Raw genomic sequence first — 24,188 nt, 5'->3', positions numbered from 1 at the left:
GCTGCGTTTGACGCACTAGGCAAATTAAAAATATGCTCTGTATACAACAAAATGAGAGCGAAGGCATATATTAACTTGATAGAGAACAATTTAATAGATTCTGCTTGAAAGTTATATAATTGGATGTTCCGGAAAGACAACGCTCTCATTCACGTCGCACGGTTTACGAAGGGAATTTACCGTCCCTGTAGTAGCCAGCCACCAGGCCCGATCTGAACCCTCTTTACGACCTCTGCGCCCACATTCCACCAAAATATTCTCCAAGTCTATGCAGTATTCTACACTTAATGGACTTAAACTTGAAATATTGTCGAAATGGGAGAGGATTAATGTGACCACTGTGACAAACTTAGCGGGTTCTATGCCATCCAGACTACAACAAATCCTTAATCATAAGGGGAGCACAATATCATAATTAGACAATAGTATTGTTTAACAATATTATCGAGTTAATATTAAGTTAAATTTTTGCACACATTCACATTTCATTCAAACTTTATACGACACGTCATCTCTGCAAACGGCAGCTGGATAATTTTTGTGTTTTACCAGTGTTAGTAGGAAAAAAAAAAGAGAATTTAAATATTTGAAAAAAGGAAAAGAGGTTTAATAAAGTAATAAAATAACCAAAGAAAACAATTTTAAAGGAAGAAAAGGAGGGAAGAAAGAGGAATCTCTCGGGAGAGAAAAATGAAGACGCAATACATATATTAAATTTTTATCTTTTTTCGTTGTGATTTTTTTTTTTTGTTTTGTGTTCCACGTGGTAACAACCAAAAGAACATCAGCCCGTCTCCCTACGGAGGCTGGGTCTGATATTATAACTACTGATAGAGACTGTTTTGAAGATTTTTACATGAACGCCACTGGGCACACCAAGAGATAGAGAATGGGTGAAAATAATATTCTTTTATCTGCTAACGGAGAAGCTAACACAAACGTTTTTATTGCGCCTAGTAAACAGGCTACCGACAAGCCCTCTGATTTGGGTGCCACAGCCGCCCAAATCTTGAGATCAATTTTTACGGTTGCCTTTCGAAATGCAATTTCGTCGTTTTTGTCGAAATGTGCGCAGATGCAGAAGGAAATCGCATCAATATTAACTCCAATCTCTATTTTTGTGATTAGTTGAAGGATTTCAATATGTACGGCTTACAAGAATTAAAAGTTGTCAGCAGAGGCAGAGCCAAACTGCTTTTCAGCTCTGCTGCCAATGCCAACAATTTTGTTACGAATAATGAACTTACTAAAAAGAATTTAAAGGCGTACACACCGAGGTCTTTCACTGCGGGATTTGGATATAAAGAGGTAAAAAAAAATTTTTCCGCAAATTATTTCGAATGTCTCGATGAGATCACTTACGACGACAATTTTCCTCCACTGGGGAACACGTCTGCATCATCAACTATTTTATCTTTCAACTCGAACACGCCCAACGTTTCCATTAGCAAAAGTCAGCACTCTCCCATTTTATTCCACATTTGTAACAATTCCGTTAAGAAAATAGAAAATTTCATTTCACGCAACTTCCTTATGAACCGTTTGTCTAAAGTTGACCTTCCTTCTGATTTATCATCAATTCAAAGCGCCTTTCAGTCTGTGATCAGGTCTGCTAGAACCAACTTTCCTGACATTGAGTCCTTCTCACCTAAACCTTGGTGGAACTCTTCCCTGTCAACACTTTTTCGCAAATACCAAGCTGCAAGGAAAAAAATAAGTAAATATGCCAATCCAGCCAACTACATTGAATACATGAAAACGCTAAAAGAATGGAGGTCTGCAGTTAGAAAGGCCACATAGAGCTATCGCGATTCAAGACTTATGTGGTAACGGCAACCCTCGTTCTTTCTGGAATTATATCAATATTCATCGGCATCCTAGTCGTAAATTAAGCGGTTGTGCTGCATGGAATGACCATAATAATAAAAAATACTTGGATATGCTTAAGAGCTACATTCCAAGTGTCAATCCGATTACAATACCTTCAATTCCTTTTAGTAGTCTCAGCAACACACCCTTTTCATTGCATGAGCTAACGTATGTTTTACATTCCAGAAAGATTGCTACTGCTGCAGGTTGTGATGGAGTCAAGTATGACATGCTCAGAGCGTTGTCTGGAGGAAGCCTTAGCATTCTCTTGCATGCGATTAACAACTGTTGGTCCATCAACTTTATACCCTTAGATTTGCGATGCATCAAAATAGTTCCCATTCCTAAGGCAGGTAAAGCCTTAAATGATTTAAGTAGCTTCAGACCAATTTCACTGATATCTGTATTCATAAAGACTATCAACCTCATGGTTAAGGAGAGACTAACTGATTCCCTGAAAACTGAGAACATTATTCCAGCTTGTTCTTACGCCTATCAAAAAAGGAAATCTACGAATATGTGCGTTAATAAACTATGTTTTTTCATAGCTAGCTTAAAAAAAGAAGGGAAAATGGTTGTCATGCTTTCCCTGGACATCAGCAAAGCCTACGACTGTGTCAACTTGATTAAGCTTGGTAGAATTCTCTTAAACTTTTCGATTCCTCTTCAAATTCGGCTGTGGATACTTAATTTTTTATCCAAGCGTGTGTTGGTGATGGGTACTGAAAAAGGTGAAATACACGGTGGTATCCCACAAGGCAGTTGTTTAAGCCCCACACTCTTCAATCTATACACAGCTGCTTTGCATGATGTTCAAGATGACAAAACTCATATTTTTCAATATGCAGATGATTTCCTAACTGTATCTGCGGACTTATGAAAAGGCATTCAAAGTCTGTCAATCTGGATGCAACATCATCAAACTCATGACAAACAATCAGGCAGGCTTGCCTCCCAAAAATGCTTTGACCGTTTACAAATCTCTAGTCAGGTCCAAAATTGAATTTGGACATTCCACATGTTGCAATTTTCCAAAATATATTGAGAAACGTATGCAAGCATTTGAAAACCGAATGTTGAAGCGGTGTGCTGCACTGACCCCCTCAACTCCTCAACATACTCTCAATGTCATATCCGCTGAGTGGCCCGTTTCCGAAAGAGCCCTTTTTTGCACTGCCAAGGAGGTGATTAAAGTCAAGATCATAAATCCTTCCTTTTTTCAGGAAATTATGTCTCTCAGTGATACTGTCACTTGCAGCTATACTTTTTCAAAAACTTCGTCATATTTTTGATAAATTAGATTCAATTCCTCCCTTGAATTTCATTACCAGCAAATGCAAAATCTTCATGAACATTCTCGAATCGATCTCTACCTCAAAACAAAATGCCAACTTCTCTTGTATGAGGATGTTATGCCAAGAAAAGTCGTTTTTTATTACAACAATGGCTACGATCTATATGCCACCGACGGTTCCGTCGCACGTAATGTATCTGGCTTCTCGGTTGTGAAACATCTATCTAAAATAGCACATCGAGTCAAAGTGGCGGAGGAACTTTCCTCAACTTTTATTGAGTTGCTCGCCATACGACATGCTATTAAAGTTGCTATCTCCTATGGTATCAGAAGGTTTGTTATTTTTTCTGACAGCAGGTCAGCTCTCCTTCTAATAAATAGAAGAGATGCAAAGAATCAATATGTGTTTAATATTCATAAGATGTTGCATGAATCTCAAGTGGATGCCTGTCACCTCGTTTGGGTACCCGGCCACTGCGGCTTTTTTTTTAATGTAAAAGCCGATCTTCATGCAGGGAGAGCTCGTGTTGAAGGGACAATTTTATCCATCAAATACACTCCCAATGAAGCAATTCGCAGCCACATCCTTCAACAACTAAACGACGAATTTAAAGAGATCGCGCGCGTTAAATCCAATCGTCTTTTCTATAAATTAAATCCCACATTTCAATTCAAACCCTTTTCTGTATCCTCTTTTAATTCCTGGGAAATGAAAATTCTTTATAGACTCATGAGTGGTCATACTTATGACAAAGTTTATTTAAAAATGATTCGTGCTAAACCATGTGATGGTTGTGAAGTTTGCAATGTTGTTGAGTCTGCTGAGCATCTAATCTTCAGATGTCACAGGCTTGATGGCATTACAGATTCCTTTAGCTTCTTCAAGTTATATGGCTGTCTCCTCGATCTCTTTACAGCAAAAAATGTACGTCATCTCGGGGAACTAATTTGTTTTATTAGAAAAGCTAATTTATCTTTTTAGATAAGCTAATTTATCCTTTTAGAATTTTTTTTTTCTCCTCTTCTTCCTTTTTTTTTCTTTTGTTTTTGCTTTCAATCATCTTCTATTACCATAGCATTCCTTTTTCGCTTTCAGCCAAAGTTTGCAACACTGTTTGACTTTCAAGAACGCAACAAGCACAATTACACACAGGCACACAATTACACTTAACATGCTGGCTCCAGTTATTACGGCCGCTCTCTTTTTTGTTACGTTATAACGTCCGCAAACGAACTTAGGGTAGGATGTCAGTCGGTCTATTTTTGCCGAAAATGTAGCAATAACGGCATCCCGTTAAGCAAAATCGCGTGATTTTGCGGTTTGGTCCTTTTTTTTGCAAGAATAGCGGCTAGCCGCTAGGTAGCAACGCAAAGAAAAAGGTAAAAAAAAGGATAAAGAAGAAATCATGCGAAAAGGGTAGGTTTTGGGTTTTTTTTGATTCGTGAGCAAAAAAAGTCTGTTTTCGGCAGTGCAACCGAAAGGTTCTGGTTCATCGTGAAAAATTTATAGTTGATAGAAATCAAAATAAATATGTGTCATGATGTTGTGTTAGTAAAACAGATTAGTTTCAAAACAGAACAGTAGAATATGCATTAAAGCATTGGGGTGCAAACGAAAAGAAAAAAAAGCAGAAAAACAAAAATTGTGCAGTAAATATTTTAAAGAAAAATTTGTAAAATTCTTGTAAGATGGATTTTCTGAATAAAATAGTCCAACTTGAAAAAAAAAAGACAAAAGGAGAAAAATTAAATGTATCAACAAACTTGGAAAAGAGAAAAAACTAGTTACGGTTCAAGCCAAAGTGTAGCTTAAACTTTTTTACGAATATTAAGAAGAAAAAAAAAAAGGAATCAAGGTCTGCTAGTTACACATACACAAATATTACTATGGATAGGAACAAATTTTTATATAAATAATCGCGTTAAATACCAAAATATTGATAAGGAAAATCTAACTAAAAAGTAGAATCAACAACGATCAGAAGGCTAAAGAAACGCGTTAAGGTGACGTTAAAAGGTAGTGGCGTGTATTAAAGAAAACTTTCAAAAAGAAAGAAAAACTTAAAGATTTCCTACCTTTTTTTTCCAAATAAATTACCGATGTACATGATGGTAGAAATAAATAACTAATATATGTGTGTCGATATTCGTTCTACTAAGTAAAATAAGAGAGGTTTCCTAAGGTCTAATGTCGAGAATTCTGAGAAAGTTGCTTTGTAAAATTGTCAAAAATTTATAATAAAACAATGAACAACATGAAATTTATAATAAGTCAATAAACAGTGAAAATAAAATATTTGTAGTTTTTATTGCTACGGTTCGCTAGAAACACGTGTGCAAAACGGAAGTCAAAGCTACCTGTGAAATTGCCCATGAACCGAATCGAGATATGAAGCAGTGAAACATCTCAAAGAAGCTAACTTGCTCCAGGTGAAAACTAGGAACATAAAACTCGGTTTAACCAAAGGATAGTCTTAAAAGCAGGTGCTTATTGGAGAAAGGAGGAAAGCGCAGCGGTTCTTTTCATTGGGACGAAAATGCGGTGAGGGCTGGCGCTGCCACGAGATAAGAAGGATCGTTTTGCTACTCCATCCTGCCTCAGGTATTCTTAGGTAAGAAGTAGGTTAAGTCCAAATGTGCGGCTAGGCGGCACCCGCTACTGCGGGAGCAGGAGTGCGATGAGGGGGTGTACGTGAGAGAAACTGTAGGGAGACATGGGACAGATACCGACGGATAAGGAGAGAACAACGGACGACGTACAGGACCGACGACGTAATTAGCTAGCGTAAGTGCAAGTTTTTTCTAGTTATTACCTTATTACAGCTAATGTTTCTTTCTGTGGTGCGCAATGGCGGGCCAAGAGTAACCGCTCTACCTTAGAAGAGCTAGGGCGCATCACCGTAGAAACATTAAAACGTTTTGTACATAATTGTGACCAAAAATTACGATAGTTTATTGTTTGGACATGTAAGCCACAAATTTATTGGCTTGGTCCAACTCCATTCAACATACCAAAAAAAAAAAAAAAATTTTTTTGCACACATAATTATTGTCTATGAAGTACATATAGAATGTTTTTTTTTGGTATAAAAGATAAATCAAGAATATGTAATTTTTGTATTCTTAAAACACACATAAATACAAAACAAATATTAAAAAAAAAAATTTTTTTTATTATTTCTTCTAGTTAATACTCAGAATAATGCATTGCGTATATAAGTATTTGACGGGAGTATGCTTTTGGGTGTACAGGGATGTGAGAAAAATAAAGTTCAAAAAGTCAAGTCTCCTCAAATGAAAATATTCGCATATTTTACAAAAATTAAAAATAAGATGAAACGATTACTAAAGTTCCCTAAATAAAGAAATAACGACAGAATAATAAAAGTGAACTTCATCTAGAAAGAGCTATAGAAAGTGTTTCATCAAAACCTGCAGAAAAATTAGCAAGCCACCTTGCAGATGCTCTTCAGGGGTGGTGTGGAAAATTGGACAATAACAATGTAAACGCGTATTCAACAATAAAGGCATCAAAAGACTTCTCCGCGCTCGCGTGTTTAAGGAGAGAGATAAAGAGAGAGAGAGAGAGTAATCTATAACCATTTTGTGCAAATGCATTCTCTGTCTTGTTCGTTTCGAAAATAACGTGGATTACGTTAATATAAATCTCACAAAAATACATGTTTTGTTGCTTTGTCCCTAAAAAAATTATCTATTCTAGCAAATGCTATAAATGTATTTAATTGATTATTAAAATTAAGAGATAAAGTGACACCAGAATAATATCGCTGAACAAATGGATTGAAGCATAATACAGTACAAAATTATGCATCGACGAACGGTGTTTCCAATAGCGCTGTTGCGCGTAGTAGCGGCGGTGGGTGCAAATGCAATTATTGGCAATTTGCAACAAGTGATCGCCGTTAAATCTGAAAACTTTGTGTGTAGCACGGTATTTTCACCAAATGAATCTACGGTTCCTATGGACACTGTTCTAAAACAACTAGTAAAAGTAGAAAGTAAGCAAAAGTATTAAATAGATACACGTAGGTTTAAATCATTTAAAAGAGTATGACTAAGTGTTCACATATAAGGGAGAGAAAATTGTGTTGTACTTTTCTTACCGCAACAGGTTTATAATAGAAGTAAATTGATCGTTCAATATTTTCTAAAATATGAGCGAGTCAACGATTTTGTTATATTATATTCTGACGAATACATTTTAAAAGGTTGGAGGGTAAGTTCTGTCGTATTTTAAATAAAATTTTTGCGATATATGTCGGTAAATAATCCTCATTTTACAAGTCGAGAAATTGCAGAAGAATCAGACATTCATCATACAACGGTTGGAGATCACATTAAATCTCTTGGGTTTGTGTTAAAGCAAAGTGTTTAGGTTCCACATGAATTAACGGAAAAGAATTTGTCTGATCGTATAAGAGTGTGTTCATCACATCTGATTAGACACAATGTAGAGCCGTTTTTGGACAAGCTGGCTACTGGAGGTGAAAAGTGGATTCTTTACGAGACTATTGCGAGAAAAAAATCTTGCCGCATCAGCAACAGTTCTAAAACCAAGTATTCATCAACGAAAAGTACTGCTTTGTTTGTGGTGGGACGGGAAACGTCCAGTGTACTACGAATTGCTGAAACGGGGAAAAACCATTGACGCGTATCTGTACTGCAATCAGTTGGATTAATTGAATGCAGCTATCAGAGAAAAAAGACATGCATTAACATGTAGAAAAGGAATAGTATTATACCACGATAATGCTCGACCGCATACTGCAATGGTGACACAAAAAAAAACTGAAAGCGTTAGGATGGGCAGTCCTCAGTCACACACCGTATTCACCCGCCATTGCACCATCTGATTATTACCTGTTCAGATCTGTGCAAAATGGGAAGAAAAACTCAAGTCTTTTGAAAGTGTCTTTAACGCAGTTGCTGACAATTTTAACTCCAAGGACGAGAGCTTCTACAAAACAGGAATTCACAGGTTACCTGAAAGATGGCAACAGGTTGCAACAAATAACGGAGCATATATAATTGATTGATATAAAACACCTACTTTTATAAATAAATTCAAATATTTTCTTTAAAATACGACAGAAATTTCCCTCCAACCTATTATTCTTGGATCGTAGGCAGCGGCTTACCTGAAGCGTATAGATAGCGAGCTGCTATTGCTATATTTAAGGTATGCAGGAACGTAAAAAATTATAAAGTTAATAGAGAATAAGTAAGAAAATTGTATTCGGGCGGGGCGGAATCTTTTATGTCGACCACGTTTGTCTAAAAAAGAGCAAAAAAAAAAAATAAAATGTGCGCAGTTTATATTATTAAATGTCTGCGGTCATTGCTCCAATTTGTGTACACCAATGGGCGTTTAATTTTAAATTAATATAAAATGGTTTCTATTTAATTTTGAAGTTTGTAATCACTCTATTTAAATGTTAGCCTTTTGCGTTGAAATGATTCGGTAAATACAGGTTAGCAATCGAAACTTTAGGTAGTCGAGGAAGGCAATTTAAGAAAAGTATGAACGAAGTAGGAAATGTATTTTCCGAAATTATAAGCAAGGAGTGTAAGACAGTTAACTATAAGTTAAAGCTGATCCAATAATGGATTTAGTGTATGGGAATCTGTCGAATACTTTTGTTAACTCAAAATAGACAAGCACACAACTGCTGCTATCATTCAGATATCTAATCGCCGTTGTGAAAGAAACCAAAACTTTCGAGGTACTACATCCTAAGCCGAAGCCAAACTGGACACCATATAAGGCATTACCGTTATTAAAACATGGATCAACTTGTTCCATAATTATCCGCTCATTTATATTGGAAAGCCAGAGTAAAATGCTAATCGGTCGAATATTGTTATGTGTAAAGAACGAGTTCCGTTTAAAATAGCTTTTATTCGAGCTATTTTCCACTTCTCAGAAAATGTAGAGATCATTACTATAGCGTTAACAAGAAGTGGTTTGATATGTAAGGAAGGAATAAAATGACAAGTTTGATTGGTATTCCGTCAATACCAATCGAAACAGGTGGTACTTTGCGAACGACAGCATAGAGGATGTCTTTGTCCACATTTTAAAATAAAAAATGCGCTCCATTCCTGAAATTTTTGAAAATTGATTGTTAATATCGGACAATAGACTGATTTAGGATAAAGAGTACGTTTACGTCTACCTCGCTATCCTATTCACTACCAATTTAAAGTAGACTAAATTCTTTTATTTCCTCACCAAATATTTCTCTCAAGCTCTTGGAAGTACCTAATAAATACGTTAGTGATAGTATTCTTAAAGTTTGTATAATAAATTCATCTGTTCAAGCCTAATAACATTGACAAAAAGTGATTGAAAAATTCACGGATGACATGAAATTCCAGGAGCAACGGCTTGACTATATTGTCCCGGCGTAAGATTCGCGCTTATGAGATAAGCGAAATAGATTGTTTGAACATTAAAATGTGTCAGTAAGCAACTGTGTTTGCAACAGGGGCTTAAATACATGGCACGTACATTAAAAAATTTACTGTGTGGAAATACATCGCACACAATTGAAAGATTCTATTATCATTATAGCTTTGTGACACATAAAAAGTAAGTCGGCGTATGTTATTTCAAAAGAAGACATGTTATCTTCAGGCAAGCGGACTACGTCGACACGCGGTTTGTTATGGGAGCTCAGTTCAACACAGAGAGATTTACATATCCCTTCTTTCATGAGTCGAAAAACCATCCTCTAATAAGGTTTAGAGGAAATGTCCTTTCGACACTGGTTGATAATTTTTAGACGATCTGTACCATGGATGCAAAACAGCAGAATTAGAATTAATAATATGATGTATTGTATTGTAATATTATGCGCGATCCACGAGGGAGATCTAAAAATTTTGTTGTACTCCAATATCTGAATGTAAAGTAGGTGAATATTTAAATTTTATTACACCTGTTACGAACGTATCATAATCATATGAAACAACAGCACCCTCGTCGACCGTGAGATTCACTCCCTTCACCATCAATGATGTCCTAAAGAATCACCGCACATACGTATCCCTAATCAGCAGTACTGTTACGTTACACCAAAATGTTATCACTGTTATTTAATCGGGTGCCATCCATTTTCGATAGATTTACCTTATAGTAAAGATGGACTTTAATCACATGCTCCGATTGATATGCGAATTTCTCGATTGATATGATGACATTCGTACGATTATAATGCCGAACAAGTTTGTTATCAATTCCAATGAATGGTTTTTCTTTACTATGTCACCCTCCATTACACTCATGGCAGCTTGCACATCATTAATACGTGAGCTACATTTTGCCGCAAATTTGGTTTCTATGTTTTAAGTTTTTTCCTCAATAGTATCACGGAGCACTTGAAATTTAAGGTTACGGTCTGGATAATTTTATTGACAACGTCTTGAAGTTGCTGAAGTAGAATAGTTTCGTGCGGTATTTTTATGGAATCAGAGGAGTTACAGAAGTATTTCCGATTCCCAATTAACATTGCATACTCATCATGTGAAATCTTGACACAATCGATACGAGATCATTTACTACATTAGAGGAGATAGACGGTTGCGCTTTTCTAAATGCCCTTTTACACAAACCAAAATACATGATAAGTAAATCTGGAGCAATACTCGAATATAACCAAAACAAATAGCTGGAGCAAAAAAAAAGCGAATCAAGCAGGAGCAACGCAAATTTGTGTATGCGATTACTTGAAAGGCTAAAAATGCTACACCGAAATAACAGCTAGTTTCAAGAATTCTTTAAAGTGGGATTATCCGAGTGCAAAGTTAGGAAAAAAATAAGACTATCTTCCATACAGTATCTCCAGTATTTTTTTCACAGGTTTCTTTATGAAGCGCTCCCCTCGCTGGGTTTCATAAGATCCGATACTTTCGGTGTTGACAGGCGTCGTCTTTTTCAAAAAGGGTTATTAGTTTCTATAAAATTTGAAAACCATATAGTTCAGAGACTTCCAGACTTTACGCAAAATACGCCGCTGGCAAAGTTGACTTGAGCGTGCAACGCCCAATTTAAGTCAGCAATAGCAATTTACAATGCCGCCACATTCTATTCGCTCCTAGCAATTAATATAAAATTGACAAAAGGATTCTAATATTTTCACCAAACGTTCAGTTGATTATTAATCCGAAGGATCATGGCGACCGTAAAGTTAACGTTTAGCGAATTTTGTATTTACTTGATGTTGTTTTCAAGACGTAATGTTTAGGTTATATAAGGCGAGTGGTAAAAGTACTGGACCAATCTTACATTTATATTATAATTATAATCCCTGTACTACGATTTTCTTCAATATTCTCCACTTGTTTAAAATATTGAAAACCCCATAGAATTTTTTTTCCTGGCAAAGAGATATATTTCAGGATTTTTTAATATCCCTTTTCGAGGCACCAGACAATAGAATGTCTAAGAGAATTTATCACTTTTTATGCGCCAAACTTCCATACTGGCATGTAGTGAATTTTTTAGAAGAGGTATTGCAATTTTTGGTAGCAATGGGTATAGCTGCATGATACTATATTGCATATTGACGTGGTTTCCTGGAAGAACGAAAGGCTTGTAACCTTGACAGTAACCAATTTTCCGGTCATCAAAAGGAGGTTCCTTTTTCAAGATAGGCGTTTGACACGAATAGGTATCGGAGCTAAGGGTGTTAATAGCATATTTTATTTTTGAGCGGACTAGACCTGTGGTAGACCTGTTCGGTTATTTATCAAGAACTTGATTAGATTGCGTCTCAATTTACAGTCTTTGAAAGCATTTTCATAATGACCTGGTAAAACTTGGCTAGCATTAATAATTATTCACAGAAAATGAAATGCTCTTTTTTTCTCCAACTCTGATCACATTAATAGATAGATTCATGATTTTCTTCTGATCCTTTCGCAAAATACATAGCCCTAGTTTTGCCAGAATTGAAGTGTACCTTGACGTCAGCAGCAGTATATATAGAAAACATTGGGCTGTAGCAGAAAAGTATTCACGGTTGTATCAAATCCAATTAAAACAATTTAAAAATGATCAGCGTACTGAAAAATGTGAATTTTGTCATGTTGAATTTTATGTAACTTAGCAGTTTACAGGTTAAAAAGGATTGGACTTCAATAACTACCCTGGGATAAACTTCCAAACTCTCCCGCTGCAGCACTGCCAATGACCAGGACATGACAAGGCAGTTCTAGGAGTAGTAATTTTGGACTGAACGGTTTCTCATAGAGGCACGACATCTAAATTTGATTTAATTTTACGCAGTTTGTTCAACAATCGTTTGCGGGAGATAAAATTATCAAAAACTATGTTGGCAACCAAGACTTACTTCGAAAATAATAGGAGTATTGCAGCTTTTGCCTGGCGGGGTATTTAAAGTTTTCCATTAAAAACATAAGGTAGTGGAATTGGTAAAAGTAAGGCCAAAAACACTGTTACAAACAATACCCCGTCTTTTACAATTAACGGTTAGATTATCCTTGTTCAGTTTATCGAACCTTGTGCACGTCATAATATTCGCAAAAACTTTTATTCTGCTGGAAAAGACGAAGTCACCCTACAAGCGGCGTCTAGCGTCCCAATTGCCTGCTAAGTAAGATCACGTTACGTATGTTAAGACCTTATTAACTTCCTCCATTGGGTTCTTAGAAAAAGTAGTGGATACCGGCTTTGATAATGGCGGAAGCGCACTATTAATGCTATCGTTGTTAAGACACTCAGAACGATTTATTCCTTGTAGGAGACATTTTCAGTACAAGATGTCTGGGCCGCAGTTTCACCTTTGTCCTTCCAAAATTTCGCAAATGCCCAAATATACAATACTTGAAACATTGTTCAATGTTAGAAATCAAAAGCGAACTATTATGCTTGTAGTTGGAATACACTCCTCCTTATCCGTTAAATCTCTTTGATTGGGTCTGATAGCCGATCTGATTGTGATATCAGACTTGGGGAACATAATAATATCGTTCATTTGCTAAGGGAAATTTCGATATTGCCTAATTGATCAACAAAACTTTCAAGAATATAAGCTTCCATCTTCTTACCGCTGAAATTATTGTTTTTCACAAATTTGTTAGCATTTGACGCTATGTCGAAAAGTAGTTTAGCTATCCCGTCACAGATCTTTAAACAGCTTAAGGTTATCTAACTTAAAAGTCTGTAAATAATCGCTGACTCGCTGACCATTTTCGTTCCCACATGTTTTTATAAAGACGAAATATTTAATGGAAATATCATGATCGTAATTGGCTGGTGCTATTTTCCCTGCCTTGTTATCATCACTTGAGCCAACATTTATTTTCTCGAGATTAAAACATTTCTAAATCAGAGTGCAAAATTTCTTCTTCATTATTAGCATTAAAGCTTTTGAAGTTTTATTCCTCCACAAGAATTTTTGTATTACTTATTAAATGGCTGCTAATTGACAACGACTGCCACAGTCTTCTTTTGGACGCATGCCGGGTTGTTTTGTGTTTCAATGAACACCGCACAAGGAATTAACTTAGTGCAGAGAACTTGTTAACAAGGAATTTGATAACGTATTTCAAAATTTTTTTTCTAAAAAAAAAAATTGACAGATATACTTTTTTTTTTTGGGTGTTGCGTTAGGATGGACCAAACGGCCGTAAAGGCAAGAGGTTTACTTTGAATAAAAGTTTTTATTAAAAACGAAAGCCCCTTTTTTTACTTTTTTTCACTATTTGAAAAAAGAAGGAAAAAAACATTTTGTTTTTAAATATGGGAAAATCGTCTGCCGTCATTCAGGGTTGCTCGAGTTTGAAATATGATATTTCGTTATAATATTATACAAATATACGAAATCCGAACAAGAATATTCGTAATCATTTTTGTTTCAAGATGCTGTATGCCAGTTAAAATTAAACAAATAAATCCAAAACAATTTTTTGCTTTGAACTGCTAAAGGGATAATTAATTCCTCTTTGAAAGAGTAGCTCAATGCATAGCATAAATCTGTTTGCCAGTTAAAATTAAACAAATAAATCAAAAACAATTTTTTGCTTTGAACTACTAAAGGGATAATTAATTCCTCTCTGAAAGAGTAGCTCAATGCATAGCATAAATCTTACTTTATAAAAGTAAAGTAAATTGGATTGTATTCCTCAGGAGGAAATCGCTGGAACACATTAAATGGCTGTCGTTCTGGGCAACCAATTCAATATATAGAATTTATTTAATATTTCCTTTAGTTTCAGATATCGATGATAATCCATTGGAATTCACCAGCGTACATTTCATGAGTGATAATTCACGTTTGGCGACTGTGTATGATGCCATTGATGGGCATGAATTCGACTCAGACCGTAAATGGCAAGGTAACATTACCATCAATTTGCGATTCATGGGTGAAGCTCATATACGTACCGAATTGCTTAACTCCTTAACGAATATTACAAAAACTTGTCGCAATATTTTAAAACTAACGATTATTCGAAAACCACATGCAATAGACTATGTCTTTACCGGGTCAGTGGCATTGTTAGTGTCTTTGCTGTACATAATTTTTGGAGCAGCACTTGACTTGACCATACTAAGAACTTTGCTGCGACGCCCTGTGGTAATGCTAACTAATCTCGTATTTTCTTTGCAATTTTACGAAATTTAATAATTCAAGGGTCCCACGATTGGCTTCTTGAGTCAATTTTTATTCATGCCTTTACTTAGTTACGGCATTGGTTATCTCATGTTTCCGAACTCTGTGGATATGCAATTGGGTTTATTTTTTACTGGTGTTTCTCCTAGCGGTGGAGCGTCAAACATGTGGGCTGTCATATTGGGTGGTAACATTAACCTATCGATATTAATGACGACGCTTAGTAATTTTGCCGCTTTCGGAATGATGCCTTTGTGGATTTTCACACTGGGTAGCATGATATTTGCAAGAGGCAATATGCGTGTACCGTATGAGAATATTACGATGTTTGCCATTTCCTTGATAGTACCCTTAGCCATTGGTCTAGCTATCCAAAAATATTCACCTCGTACCACACGAATCTTAATGCGCCTACTTAAGCCAGCTTCGTCTTGCTTAATTTTATTTATCGTAATTTTCGCTATAATAACAAATTTGTATTTATTTGAATTGTTTTCTTGGCAAGTAAGTAGAACTAATTACTATACACCTTAAATTTTATTTGATTTATATATTTCTCTGAAGATAGTTTTAGGCGGCTTATTGCTACCCTGGTTGGGTTACATATTGGCTTGGTTATTGGCAAAGCTGTTGCATCAAAATGCTGTCGACTCTCTAACTATAGCCATTGAAACTGGCATCCAAAATACGGGTATAGCTATATTCTTACTACGCTTTAGTTTGTCACCACCGCAGGATGATCTAACGACTGTTATACCGGTATCGGTGGCAATTATGACACCTTTTCCTTTGCTAGGTATATATCTCTACAAAAAGTTCGCCACACGTTCTTTTAAAGGTAATCTATCTGATGATATAAATCCTAGTATCCAGGATGCGTCCGGTTAAGTTGTAATTATTTAAACAAAATAAAGTATTTTTGTTCATATTTGAATTTTATTTGCCAGTGCTTCAAACTACGACTAAGATCGTTAATAGTTTCATAAGGTTTGCAAAATTTTTAATAAGCAGTAAGCCGTAGCAGGTTCTAAATTAAGTTTTCGCAACTCTTGTATGTAACGCAAACACTTTATTGGTGTTGTTTGAAGCAGCACGGAGTTTAATAAATTCGGACTCAAGTCATAGTAAGCGATGAGGCCAGCTAAAATGGGTGCGTGTTGGGCGCTTAAACCTCTTATAATATTTGGCTGAAAGTCGCTAGTTGCTATAAACTGTTGTAACGGCAATTGGAATAATTTTAAATAAGACTCCATACTCCTTTGAAATTGTTCGAGAACGGCTGTCACCAACTCCTTAGAGAATAGCATATGTTGTTGAGGACCGTGCTTTAGATAATTATTTATTAATTTTATTTGCCAGACATCGTCAAACGAAAGCTGTTGAGTTTTAGTATGTAGTACATGCTGAGAAAAAAATATTTTTCAATAAGTTAGCTTTCTTTTGTAAAAAAAAAAAAATATTTTTGAAAATTTACATTATATAAAGCCAAATATATTGCCAAAACATGCATTTTATCCTTTACCACAGCATTATAGAACAACATCGTCAGAAATTGCTTCAAAAATAATTCATTTACTGCGGTCTGGTCATCGTCCATATGGAGAAAGCGGTCGGTAAAAGCTATAACATAAGGTTCATTAGAGAATCTTTCCAATGTCTTCGAATCAACTTCCCAGCATAAATATTGCTCTGTGGTTAATGTCTGAGAAAAGAGGCTTTTCAGACGATCTGGATCTTCCAAATATGATAAACAGCCTGAACGTTTTTTAATGTCAATACAAGCAATGTTCGCCAATGCATTACTTAGAATTGAGAAAATGCCTTTAAATTTGAAAAACGATCGTAAAAATCTTGAAACCTACACTAACTGTTCCCAATTGCGATTTTTATCAAATGATACCGGCCAATAATTGGGATCATCCACTATGACTTTTTGTAAAGAATCCAAATCGGGTAAGAGGCATGGAGCAATTGGCAAACGTTTTAGCTCTGTTGCACCCACTTCCAAAACTGATATATTACATAAACATAACTTTTTGGTATCAATATCACGCGGTAAAAATAATCGTGCTTCTACTGCCAGGACATACAAATGTCGAAAGGCTTGTAAATGATAACTAAAAAATAAATTATTTTCCTTTATAATGTGTAAGTCTGAAAATTACAAAAATCTTTTTATACCGATTATCATTACTGTGGTTGGGAAATTTTGGGAACAGGGCGCATACTAGAGCCGCCACTGCTTCGGGAGTTTTGGCTATAGTAAAACGACCCGCTCCCAAAAAAAGAAAGCCCAAGGACATGTGTATCGCCATATGTGAGCCGTAAGTAACATGAGGATATTGTGGGCCGATACGGGATCGAAGATAGCGTACTATACGTAAAATCTCCAAGTCTCCTGAGCCGGCGAACACCAACGAAATGGCCAACAAAATCACCATTAAACTAGTTTCTACTGTCGTGCGACCAGCAAATTCTCCCACATATTTACCAGGAAAATTCAAAAACAATTTAATACAGCGTCTCAATGTTTTAAAAGCTATCGGATTCTTCGTGCCAGCAAATTTCAGTCCGATACAAAAAGCTGCGCCGGCTATTATATTGCAATAGGCTTGGCTGCAACAAAAATGTAGTAATAAAAATTTGTTATATCGGCATGCGAGCTTACGTTATAGCCTCATGATCTGTGTCTTCTTCGTCATTAACCGTTGCTCCTTTTTCCACATCAAAACGTAAATTTTCAGGAAATTGATTATGTAACCATTCCTCATCAGGTTGTACTTTAGACCACATAATCAAGCCATGGGCTATAGTACGCAATAGCAACAAATCTGGGCGTACCAAATCTAGAAGATATCTCGTGTTAGGAGAATCCATCCACTCAGCTACCGCTTTATTGTCAGTATTAAAAAACATTAAACCCAATGCTAAAGTCGCCCCGGGAGCGGTAACATCTATATTAACATGGTCTCCGTCTCGCACTTGAAACGATGGCAGTTTGTATTTCTCTTTTTGCGATCCCGTTAGTACACGTTTATTCCCACCCACCATGTAATAGTGCAATGTATCCGGTAATTGTAGGTCTCTTAATCCAGCTGATGATTCACCTTGACCCAATGTGACTAAACCTAAAGCTAAACCAGCTGTTAAAGCATATGATTCCCTTTCCACACTATTTTCCATTTCGGGGCCGGGAGGACGACCCACTTCTTGTAATAGTACCTCAGCGATGTGACGCTTAGCGGTTCCTTGATATAGCAAACCAATACCCATGAGAGAAGCTACTTGACAATTTTGGGGTATATCCAATTCCAAAGCGGTAGCAGGCAACAGAGCTTCTAAATGAACGCTTAGCATTTTAGTCGTGGTGGTATGCATAGTACCACGATGAGTGGCTGAAATTCCTAGAAGCAAGCCAACTGTTGTCATTTCGTCGCATTTTATCAAGTAATCGTAGATACTCATGAATGTTAAAGTTTTCAAATGGCCGTTTAATCCCAAAGCCATCAAAAAGCCAGCGTGTTCAGTAGATGTCTCAGTTTGCCCCTTGGGTTTGTTGTATACAATCCAAGTAGAATCCACATCACGAGCGTCGGGTGATATTTTTAAACCTGCTGCTACTCCATTGTGGAAAGTTGGCCAGAGACTCATATTAGCTGGAAATTCAATTTGTTGCATTTCTACGGTGGCTCCCTTAGTAGGCTCTCTACCTGTTAGACATAGCTTAGGTATGGGCATCGATTCTGTTGGATTAGGTAAAGAAGTTCTCAAAGTAAATATACCTCGGCCCATTGGCAAAGTCATCGTACGTGTACACAGTGTAAATAATTGTTTTTCCTGTTCTTCGATAAATTCGTGATCTGAAGTACCCGGCGATTGAGTAATATCAATAGTAACGGGTTCCGAGGATATCAAAAGTCGATGAACTTCCGTTATGCGTATATCATCAGGGAAGCATAAACTTAATAATTTCGTATCAATATTATCCATTCCATCATCCAAAGTTGCTCCCATTTGAGAAATTCCTATCTTTGAAGGAGAGCAGCGAGCTGAAAGAGAATTTTCGGCTTCAAAATTGCTCCATTGTTCTACACCTGAACTATCGTGTACATAAAAATTTTGATTTTGCAACATGGAATGTGACACTAACTCGGAACGTAAAACCAATTCGTAAGTAGATGAAGAACTGCCAAGCGGTGGTTGTAAACGAGCATTTTCTAAGCATTCTGCAATCATTAAATGCAAAGCGACCGGTAAACGTTCAATATGTTTGCGAGTCATTTCTGAATTGAAGTGAGAAGATAAGAAAAACCCATTTTTAAAGTGCATTTTAATAATATTGTTTATCACGTACCCATATTAATTAACATTTGTATAACTTGTTCAGAGCGGGGAACGGATAAAGACATATAGCGTTTTTTCCTTTTAGGAAAAAATGATTGTACGGAATCAGTAAATTCCAAAGGTTTAATCCAATGTTTGATTTTCAAATGACCATGCATTATTAAAGTTATAATCTAAAAGTTAACCATTACAAACCAATGTTGTATTAAATAAAATAAAATGGACGACCTGCAAGACATTACGACTAAGATCGTTAATAGTTTCCACATAAACATAAGGCTCGGCATCAATATTTTGCAAAACCCTCTCCAATTGTTTGTAAACACTTGGTGCAGGTACTTGCAGTAATTCTTTTAGTAACATTTGTGCGCCATGTTGCTCAGTTAAAATGTATTTCTTTGAAACATTGTTCGCCAAAAATGGAAAATCAAGTGTGTAAAGAAGGATATAGGATTGCAATTGCATATCAACCGCCAATTGATGTAAAAGCTATGATTAACAATGAAAAAATTTTTAAAGATTACCTTTTATAATGAAAAACATTGCTTTACCTTTGCCAAAGGCTTTAAATTTTTTCTGAGAGTATCATCAAGCTTGCAGTCCTCATAAAATAAATGTAGACAATAAAATATGGCAGGTATTGTATTAAATAAGCACGCTGATGTGTCAATACTACAATACTGATTACTATTATGATCAGTAGACGAACTTTTAGGAATTTCCCCTATAGTAGTCAACATAAACTTCCAATCTTCTTCGGTACCAGCATGGATTTCATTATTTTTTTTCCGTTTCTTTGGTTCTTCAGCACTAAATGAACTTGCTACTGCACTAGTACTCAAATCGTGTAAAGCAGTTGGAAAACCCATTAAACCCAAGAGGACATTGCGAAACACATTCCATTCCTTTTTAATGCAATAATCTCGCGAGCCTGGTGGATTTCGAGCACTGTACCATTTAATTATCATTTGTATATATTGATCACGTTTTAATATTTGCCTTAAGCCCACAATACAACGACCTACAAGTTTTGTTTCATTGATTAAAGGTAAAGTAATGCGCAGCATTTTACCCGTCGCATACACTAAAGTCAAACGGTTGCCTGCTGGGTCCCGCAAACTTATGCATACATTCGAAGATCTATTTAAAACACAGTTAGCAAAGGAACAATCCTATGATATAATAAAACTAATTTACCTATTCGATAATTTTGTTGGTAAAGGTTGTACTGGTGACAGCATATGAAGTTCTTCTTCAAGAGTGTTATTCATCGATTTTTGTGTAGATGGCAAGAGGCTACTTCGTTTCGGAAACGAAGTGTAAAGAGATTTATCCAGTGTATGTGGCATAACCGCAACGTTAGCAGCAACGCTTACAGGCGTTATAGGAGTATTACATAATGTATTGTTTGGTATATGAACTCTAGTTACCAATATTAGGCCAGTATACAACAACAAGCTGCCAGATGGATCCAAAACAGCCATCATATTCATGCGCTATTGAAGGATTTTATACTAATGAATAAATGTTAAAAACTATTCCAATGTACCTCCAAAGTTGTGGCATCTTTGGCTGACACACTCGTAGATACCGTAGATATTTGTAAATCCTTAGTATTGTAATTGCTTAACCGCACCATTTGTAATTTGCACGAGCGTGGTAACAAATAACATAAATAAATCTGTCCCACCAAATCGGTGTGTATAAAAGCTTTTGAGGCCAGTTCAATAAAGTCGCGATTGCTTAAATTAACATCAATTATGTAAACGAATGCACCATGATTCGATTTAATGTTAACTTACTTGATACACGTACTTTCAGTCCAAGTGTGTTCTAAACACAGTTCAGGTACAATTGGCTTTGAAGGTTGTGATTGACCGCATTTTCTAATATCACGTACAGATATCGAGTACTGCCCAATTGTAGATTGCAAATGACTTAAGGGTGAAGCGTTCGAAGAACGACTAAAATTTTGAAGATGGTTACATATAGGAGATCATTTGTTCATTGTGCTGACACTTACTTTAAATTGCTGAAAGCTCCACTTAAAGAATGAGCACTATTCAGAAATTTGCTAACATGGTTGGTATAATTAGAGCTCCGTCCTAAGTGAGGACTACTGCTCTTAGAACCAGCTATAGTTTCGAACAAAAAATGTAGTAGAAATCGATAGAAAAGAATAAGTGATAAAAATACGTACAACTTGACGCCAATCGTGTATATCCATCAAGTAGAGATAATAAATAACCAAAAATTTGTTGGCATCTCAAAAATATATATAATAGTCACGGCATTTTTTATAGACTTTTTTATCCATAGTTCAATGAGGGTTATTTTAAAAAAACCTTTAGATGAGAATCAAAGGACGACATACCAACATTATTAAACCGCCGTAGAACTTTGCACTTATTAAGAATTAGGTACACTTGTCGAGACATTCGACGTGTATCTCGGAAATTACGAAGATGGACTTATGTCTAGAAACAATTTTTTTAAAAACTGAGTTCTTCCGTTTTTTAACTCTTGTGAATTATTAGAACAGGATCAGTTTCAAATCATTTTAAATTTAATTTGAGCATCTTTGAAGCATATGGACATGGAAACTTTTATGACTAAATAAATTCAGAACCTCACGTTGATGAAAAAGGAATACATGTCTGCTTGTATCGATCAACATTTTAAATATTTTCCTCGTTTTATTTAAATTGAAGACTTACTTGCCGAATATTTTATTGAGTTCTGCGAGTAATTAGCCTGTCCGGCAGTTGTAACCAGGCTTGGGTTGCTACAACCGGCGGTACTAGCTTTATGGATGCTCGACAAATGCACCGTACTGGTAAAAGTCGTTTCATTTTGGGATCCTATGTATTGAATTTCATCATCAGCAGCTTTACGCAATTGTGATAAAAAATGTTTACGTATTTTCACGTCATACAATAACAGCAAATCAGAATTTTCATCCGAAAAAATTATTCTATAGTCTGGTTCAATCAAATATGATATAATACCAGCCGCAGACTTATTTAATACTGGACATATTTCATTAAGGGGATGAGTCATAGAAAATAAACGTGGCATGGAAATTGTATGATTTTGTATAGTCGTATTGGAGGCGACTTTTTCCAATAAAATACCAAAACGTGTTGGCCAAACATTTGAGACAGGAAATTCTAGACTAGCAATATAATCTTCGCCGTTGCTGCAATAAACCCGTAATGAATTTTGATCTGTAACGGAAGCAATGTTTTTTCATTCATTACATTAAATTAGACTAATATTACCTATTAAACAAATAGAAGTAGAGATTTTACAATCTGCATCATCCGCTACTATGTTTATAAAAGAATCGTTACAAAAGAAGGCGAACTTAATAGGAGTGTCGCAAGTGAAACACAAACGTGGTAAAATACTTCGTTCATTTACTAAACCTTAACATTAAAATAAGAAAAATACAAATTTCCCGTTAAAAAATGTTAATGCAATGACATTATCAACATACCCCTTGTCCACACCGCTGTGCACTTTTTTACGTAGAGTTCTTCTTCTGAGTTCACCAAATATTCACACATGTAATTATGAGGTTCAGCATTTTTGCTCTCCTTTACATTTGCTTTCATTCTAGTAAAAATTTTACTTTTCGAACCTCTAGATTTAACATTATTGGGTTTTTCATTCCATTCTGCTGATTCTTGCAGGGAATGATCTAAAAAGATCTCTCGAATACACCAGAATTCTTTATATTCCTCTTTCATCGAAATATCAACATTTTGCAAGCGATGCATTAATATTCTTTCTGACGGCAAATGAGGAGAGTATCTATCTTGGCTGGGTCCCGGGTGCTCATCGACCGCCGGCCGACCTCGTGGAATGAATTCCAATGGAGGCTCTGATACGGCGATCATTACTTCACCAGTTTCATCCAGATTTGCAAGTTTTTTCAGAACCAAACGTTACTCGCACAGAAATGTTTTTAAAATGTGTTATAAATAATCAGATATCAACGTCGATAATCAACTTTTATAATATTTCGTATTGAGAATATATTTTGAAACTATGTTAAAAAGCCAGTTTTTTATTTTACCGGCAATGACACTCTTATGTTATATATGTTTTGCTGTCTTTCATTTGTTCCACTCAAAGCGAATTAATAATGTTTTGCAAAAAAATAATGGTTGATAGACAACAGAGTTACTTTTTTAAAATTACTTTAGCGTAACGCAGGTGATAATCAGGCAAACAGGCGATTATCGAATTAGAGAGGATTGATTATCGCCAACAGACTATTTAGGTTCCATCGTCGCCATCTTTCCAATATTTTCTACACATCTCCTCAAATTTCCCATTTTAAGGTATTAATAACTAAGAAAGGTATAAAAAATTAGAGACACATTTTACGTTTAGTTGTTTTGTATAAACTAGAAAAATTATGTGTTTAAATTTGTAAGTTTTTTGTTGCAGAAAAAGTTAGTTATTATATCTTCTTTTTCACAGGTTTTCCATAAAAATGAATGTTAACACTTCTGTAGTTGTTGTATGCGAAACGTTTTCTATGCCCACATTTGAAAAATAAATAGAGGTCCAATATATAAAAAGTTTCATTTCCGGTATTTATTTCATTTTTATGTAAATTTTTGTGCGAGCTACAAGTTTAAAAATTATTTATATTTTTAAGATTGCTATGTTTATAAATTTCTTGTTTCTCCTCCTTTTTTTGTGCAGTGTCGCACAAATGTTTGGGACTCTTCCCAGCTTCTTTGGGCTGTAGTAGCTCTTTCGCTTGCCTGTAGAATGCGACTAAAAGGAAATTACGATTCATCGTGGTAATTTCATAAAAAGTTTTTTTTCTTTTCCTCACAATTCACAGCCCTAATTTCGCCGACACTTTTTTATTTTTTAAAATTGTTGAATAAGTTATTCATTTTCTAGCAGCTCTTTATATTTTTCTTTTGCAGTTGTTTTTACACGGGCAACTCTAAATTTCTTCTCAGCGACAATTTTTATTTAATTTTTTTATTTTATTG

At 35.6% G+C, this 24,188-nt stretch overlaps 2 protein-coding genes across 3 annotated transcripts; one reads left to right on the top strand and one right to left on the bottom strand.

Moving 5' to 3' along the window:
• Positions 1-6,553: 6,553 nt before the first annotated feature.
• On the top strand, positions 6,554-16,419 carry LOC119637549 (ileal sodium/bile acid cotransporter). Of its 2 annotated transcripts, none has more exons than XM_038033628.1 (5): positions 6,554-7,182; positions 14,420-14,787; positions 14,845-15,327; positions 15,388-15,661; positions 16,351-16,419. In XM_038033628.1, exons 1-5 carry the CDS (start codon positions 6,990-6,992, stop codon positions 16,356-16,358), a joined length of 1,326 nt encoding a protein of 441 aa, XP_037889556.1. In that variant the 5' UTR covers positions 6,554-6,989; the 3' UTR covers positions 16,359-16,419. The 2 variants fall into 2 exon arrangements, with proteins under 2 accessions (XP_037889556.1, XP_037889557.1); XM_038033629.1 differs by having other exon boundaries at positions 6,555-7,182; positions 15,388-15,619; positions 16,351-16,373.
• LOC119637548 (anaphase-promoting complex subunit 1) lies at positions 15,686-23,243 on the bottom strand. The gene is made up of 15 exons (XM_038033627.1): positions 22,667-23,243; positions 22,449-22,595; positions 21,885-22,394; positions 21,191-21,302; positions 20,970-21,131; positions 20,717-20,909; positions 20,365-20,663; positions 19,719-20,307; positions 19,396-19,656; positions 19,178-19,340; positions 17,492-19,106; positions 17,005-17,439; positions 16,686-16,940; positions 16,298-16,625; positions 15,686-16,226 (listed from the first exon to the last, which is right to left on the bottom strand). Exons 1-15 carry the CDS (start codon positions 23,067-23,069, stop codon positions 15,804-15,806), a joined length of 5,895 nt encoding a protein of 1,964 aa, XP_037889555.1. The 5' UTR covers positions 23,070-23,243; the 3' UTR covers positions 15,686-15,803.
• Positions 23,244-24,188: the final 945 nt, after the last annotated feature.

Source organism: Glossina fuscipes, unplaced genomic scaffold (genome assembly GCF_014805625.2).
Source record: "Glossina fuscipes isolate IAEA_lab_2018 unplaced genomic scaffold, Yale_Gfus_2 60, whole genome shotgun sequence".
Lineage (NCBI taxonomy): Eukaryota > Metazoa > Arthropoda > Insecta > Diptera > Glossinidae > Glossina > Glossina fuscipes.
The sequence above is the reverse complement of the archived record's forward strand: the minus strand, read 5'-3'. Positions and strand labels throughout refer to the sequence as shown.